Source organism: Manduca sexta, chromosome 25, assembly GCF_014839805.1.
Source record: "Manduca sexta isolate Smith_Timp_Sample1 chromosome 25, JHU_Msex_v1.0, whole genome shotgun sequence".
NCBI lineage: Eukaryota > Metazoa > Arthropoda > Insecta > Lepidoptera > Sphingidae > Manduca > Manduca sexta.
In genome coordinates, this window is record NC_051139.1 from 1,451,658 (window position 1) to 1,457,801 (window position 6,144).

The 6,144-nt window shown below is 33.2% G+C and overlaps 1 protein-coding gene across 1 annotated transcript; it reads right to left on the reverse strand.

The window, feature by feature from the left end:
• Positions 1–459: 459 nt before the first annotated feature.
• Positions 460–3,104, reverse strand: LOC115454482. Its single transcript, XM_037442937.1, has 2 exons — positions 2,927–3,104; positions 460–661 (listed from the first exon to the last, which is right to left on the reverse strand). Exons 1-2 carry the CDS (start codon positions 3,087–3,089, stop codon positions 519–521), a joined length of 306 nt encoding a protein of 101 aa, XP_037298834.1. The 5' UTR covers positions 3,090–3,104; the 3' UTR covers positions 460–518.
• Between the last annotated feature and the right edge of the window lie 3,040 nt (positions 3,105–6,144).

Here is a 6,144-nt window from a genome sequence, read left to right on the forward strand (position 1 = left end):
AATATTATGTAAATAAAAGTCATTTTAATACAACATGAAAGAAATATAAACAAACCGATGTGTCACTTCATGAGTCACTTAGATTTATTCCGAGATTTATCAATAATTGTTTTTGATATAGTTAAACACAAGTTACTATATAATATGTTTACCTTTTATAACAAAAAAAACAAAATATACTTTATTATTATACCAGCGCGGCTAAGTGACCACTGCACGTGATGGTAAGTGAAGTGTGATCCAATAGAATGTCGACTGACGAGAAATGATTTCCCCACGGCAATCGACACAATTATGCCGGCTTGTTAGAACAGGCTGATCCCGGAACACGACACACTTACATGAACCACTATGGCGAGTTTTAATGCCTTGTGTACGGTGGTCGTCACATAATTCAAGGTTCTAGGCATTTCTTAATAACTTCCTGCCTATCTTTTTATCCACTAAAAAGTCATAAAATATATTACAGTTATTTTATTAGTAACGTTATTATTACAGTTATTAATCAATTTCTATGTTCATGGTTTTGCTACGGCGACGCGCGCGCCATCTTGCAGGTTGGTGTGCGTGTTCGTACGCGCTTGCCGGTTGGCCGAGGGGTTCCTCACGTGCAGTACCGACTCCACCACTACCTCCTCTACGAAGGGCTGGCTATCAGCACCTGGAAATGATAAATAAAGAGCTATAAAAATCGTTTTAATAAATATCGATATGAATTTTTGATAATGGAGATTGTTAATTGATGATTAATTTATTGAATCTTTTTACTCCAAAATTACAGAAAGGGGCATAACACTAGCAAAATCGACTAACTATTGACAATAAGAACATAATATGAAGAATTTATACTTAAAAGTAGAAAAAAATATCTATTAAATTAATATTTATTACGTCATTGTTTTGGGAATACGACATGATAGTAATAATATTCAAAAAAATACTACGTCACTAAAATAATACGTTGACTAAAATTTAGTCGAAGTTATATTCTTACACGTCGTACTTACAATAAATAGATAAATACTATGTCTAGACTTTACAATGAAACTCAAATAAAGACAACAAAAGCCTTTATATATTCTTAATTAGCTATTTGCCACTCATAACCCTTGTACATTTAAATTGCCTAATCTTTATCGAATGCGCAATTTACTCGTCCAAGCCGCGTCTAGAATAAATCCGCGTTAATCCAGCGCTTCTCTGCAAATAAATTAAATAATTTATGGCGATTAATTCGCGACTCTATTGGCGAACAAGTTTTACCTACGCTATTGGAAATGATGTCATTTCTTTCAATTAGGTATGTTGCATTGAGTCAGCTTTATATTTCAAGAGCGTTCGAGAAATGGAAGTGAAGCTACATAATGTTTTTTTGTGTTTGTTGCGGTGGCTTAGTATTATAACTGATGTGTTGAGGTTGCGGGTTTGATCTTGGTCGGGTACAATTATATCAAATTTTTGTATTAAATATTAGCCTAAAGTCTGGATTTGTGTCGATAAGTAAAATACTCCCCTTCCAATGGGACTTAACATATTTGGTGAACTGTGGGTGTGATAATATCTCTACATACTTCTCAAAAGGCGAAAGAGGCGTCATGTTATACATGTACTTATGTATGCATATTTAGGGTAAATTGACGAAATTTTGACGCTTCACCATTGGCACGTTTAGATACTTTACCATATATGGCGCAATTCCGTAAACCGTCACTGTATACTGTATACATAGTGTGGTGAATATGAAGGATTTTGTATGTAATCAAACATGGTGTGGTTGTCGTATTTTAGAGAGCAGAATTAACAAACGCTAAAAAGGAATCATTGTGTGACGTATAAAAAACTTTGATTAATGAATGCTTAGAAAACAGATTTATATTTTAGCAGGGTTTTCGTATGTATGATATCACTTCACAATAATTATTAACTAATAGAAATACACCTGGAAATATGTTGTATAGTGAAATTCGCCTTCGGTCTTGGCATATTTAGATAAGGGGTTTTGAATTTGATACCCACTTTGGCCAATGAAAGTTTGAGACTTGATCGTACGTAGTTTTTATTAAGTCTTATAATAAAGGCTTGATAGGCTAAAAATAAGAACGTTGTGCATATTAAATAGCTAAGTTTTTGCCTATCTGAAGACATAGGCGTCAGTTTATGCTTGTATCATTAAAGTAAAGCCTTGGAAAAAAACAGTTCTACTGTGTCCGGTTTTTACTGCATTATAGACCCTTCTGTATAATTCATAGTACCTTGTATTGTCCATTGTTAAAACGCTAACTTAGAACCTAGTCATTAAGATATAAGAACTAAAGTTCTATGACAATATGTGAGGAAGCTAATAACTATTACGCGTTCCTTAAGGCGAGCAAGTTATAGCATAAATGTTATTCAATTAGAATACAATATGTATATATACAATGCGAATACTTTGGTAGAGACAGTCGGCGCCAAACATTTAACTGTTAATGTGCTTATTATGCAAATTACATCTGTAATCTTACACTTTATAGAAAGCAGATACCAAGAATACATTGAGATACGAACAATATTTATTGGAACAATGCGTTGGCAGTGAGCAATTCAGGTTACTTTCTCTACATAAAATGTTGTCACTTTCAAAGCTTCCTTTTTAGGTATTTTTTTTCTAGCTTAACTACTAACGGTGTTAATTTTGAACTAGGAAATCATAAGTAGAGAATAAAAAGAATGACGTAATATCTCAGAGTCAAAAACATATTAGCATTAGGTGTATTGTAAGCGTTATTTTCCAAAATCTAGCACCATTTTAATGTTTATGATACATGGTTGTAATATCTAGATTATTATAACATGAACGTAGACTATCAAAGCAAGCTTTATAGACATAGAATAACTAAAATAACTTCACACAAGAATCAAAAAGTACATCCTTGAAGATGCTCACCACTTCTCCCGGTCTGCAGAATAGATCGGTCCGGTGCAGCGAGTACCAGGCTCACAGCGGCGGCGAGGAGTGCAAAAAAGCAGGCAAGTCGCATCTTGTCGCGTGCGAGTTGAACACTGTTCGTATGACGCCGTCTCGCTGCACGCCGCGTCAACAGGGCCATTCTGTTATGAACTTTCAATTGTATTTCTTTGTTTCTATTGTATTCCAATGTATTGTAACTGATTGATTTGAATTAAGTATGATTTGATAATTAAGTCATGTTTTGTATAACGATTAAAAATTGAAAGTTACATAGGAGGCATCTAACACTCAGCCTCATACTCCTTTTCTTTCTCTGATAATGAAACTGCATATGTCCAGAGCTCGTGCGTAGTGTGCAAGTACTGTTACTAGATAAAAAACTTATAATAATATGTCCTATGTACTGCGAGCATCTTGGTATGTCATGTAGAATGTACAGAGTAATTTTGATATTGCTATATATTTATCATCTTTAAAACCGTAGATTTAAAATAAAAATGTGATATTTCGAGTAAATTAAATGTGAATAAAAAGTAATTTTAAATTTACACACTAACCACTACCACTACTCTAAGAGAATTCATTGCAGGAAACTGAAAGGGGCAACGTTACACTTTCAGTCATAAATATAGGTATACTCACGCTCACGCTATACTCCTACCAAACTACAATATGTTCAAAATATTTGAATAGTTAAACCTGGATTTTTAGTAAAAATATTCATTATTCATGGATGATTTATAGCACAATGTAAGCAGAGTTAATGAAGAGTATATGGTTTCATTGTTGAACGCAATATTAAAATAACTGTATAATTTAAATTTGAAGTATTTATTTATTTATTAAAAGGAACAACTTACAAAACATACATCTATACCTGATTACTATAAAGTTTCAAACAAAAAGCTAAATGTTTCAATTACGAGTCGTCACAGCATGTATTATCATATCATTGCTATTTTTTATGGATAGGCGTTTCATTCTATCACTTATCATTCATACAGTTATATTAAAAAGCTCATATACTAGCTCGTTTTAATTTTATGTAAGATGTACATATACAGAAGGAGCATAATTTGTATTTTATACTTTGGCCCTTTGACTCAAATGTAAAATAATGTTTTATAAGTAAAGAATCACGCTTGAGTTAGTTAGTTGCATAATGATGAAGGAGAGAGGGTAAGCAACTTGCAATCCCTAAGGTATGCGTCACAATGAATACTTCTAGCGATGTTATACTATATATAGAATTAGTATTTTCTTTGAAAACTGCAGAAGGGTTTCTACAAACTATTGAATAAGTTTGATCTTTTGTAGCAAAAATAGAACATGACTAGAAAAATGTAGGGATTTTGTATCAAATTACATGTTGCTCTTGATTACCGATCGGTCATTAAAAAGTCTGGTAGAAGTATTTATTCCCTTTACCAGAAGTCTTACAAGAAGGACACTTTGGTTATGAACAGTGTGTTATTTTTTTCAGGTTTGGTGTAACTTTGAGTACATATTACTATGCAATATTGGTACAGCCTGTTGGATAAGTGTCCCTTACTGCCTTCATCCATCTTTTACTATATTTCAGTTTTGATTAACCAACATTTTTTAAACTTGTGAGATTAGTATGGTAAATGTGTCGCTTCTTCTTTAACAGGACCCTTACTTAGTTGATTTCAACATGCATTTTATATGTTTAGCTGTTTAAGGTTACATTAGCAATCGTTTTGTAGCTGCTGACATTTTGTCGACAAACATGTCTGTGGTTCGACATGATTGAAAAATAACAATAAGAGTCACAAATGTTTATAATTTAATATAATAATTTTCGTAAAGAATATGCTTTTGCTCAATTGGTTTTATTTACTCACTTAGTTAATTAGTAATGAAAACTTTATTATTTTGTTTGTGACGTCACTAACCTAGCCTCTAATGCATGTAAATCGAATGATTCCTGTACGTTGCGTATTTGAAGGATCCAATCTAGCCTAAAATTCAACTTAATGCGGTCTAGGTATTGAACCTACGATTTCGCTGATTCAGTCATAAATGCCATCATTATACAAAAATAATTCAATTGGATTTTATGTCTAGATATAAATCCAAACTGTAACAAACATAGGCTCTACGAACAATAGCATCAAAGGAATGATATTTGAAAAAGAAATTGATAGTGTGGCGGGTTTGTATTTCTATATAGCGGGTTCGATTTTAGACTTTTGATTTTTGCCCATTCTCATCTATTGGAAGCTGCTTTCCAAATTGGCGATTAGACAACCAATTACTATTTCACATATTTGGGACAGTAAGTTCTATTCTAATCTTCTTAATTCATGCTTTATAACTTTGAGTGTACCAAATGAAACCCTCATTAAATAACACATCAATCCCTCGAAAATTACTCGCAGATGTAATTTCGCTATAGTCTTAATATAACAATCTGGTTTTTTGCTAAACAAGTTTTTGCGACGAGTTAATTCCATATTTTCATTTTCGCGTGAGATCGGCTGTGGATGCATCGGTCAGCGACCTGTTTATTGCCTCGATCTAGATCTCCATTGATAATAGTATCTGTGAAATGTTTGTATGTGTTATTCCAATGTTTATTGAATCATTAGGCTAGTTAGGATTGGCTGATTAAATTAAGATGGCCGTCACTGCTACTGCCCTCACTTATTTCTACGATGAAGTTATAGGCGTTATATTATGTGGTAATGATGTGAACTATTATGTGGTAATGATGTGAACTATCAAAATGACACCTCAAACTATTCCAAGTTATACGTGTATTGTTTATAAGTAATCGTTTGCTTTAACGGCAAAGAAAAATATCCTGAAGAAATTTAAGAACTCTACATTACATTTTCAAAGCTATGTGAAGTCTGTCTATACGCAATAGGCCAGCGCGATGGACTAAGACCTAATCCTTCTCGATAGTAGAGAAGGTCAGGAGAAGGAGGAGAAGTTTATTATTATTATAAATATGTTTCTGATTGCATTGATAATTTGACCAGAAAACTTAAGCCATAAATCGAAGAGGCAGATATGAGACGAGACAGTAACATGGGACCAGGCTTGCTATTCTTGCACAAAGCGACGTTTCGGAAGGGGAAACCATTTCTGTGACCATTTCAATTATTCATGTCCTATAATCATGTAGCAAAACACATAGGCTCTTATTCATAATAAAACTATCAGAA

What these genes read in the sequence shown, in the direction of transcription:
- LOC115454482 (XM_037442937.1), bottom strand. Translation starts at nt 3,089, where the DNA reads ATGGCCCTGTTGACGCGGCGTGCAGCGAGACGGCGTCATACGAACAGT. An exon ending in TCTGCAGACCGGGAGAAGTG is followed by an intron (nt 662 to 2,926) that starts GTGAGCATCTTC and finishes TATCATTTCCAG; the next exon opens with GTGCTGATAGCCAGCCCTTC.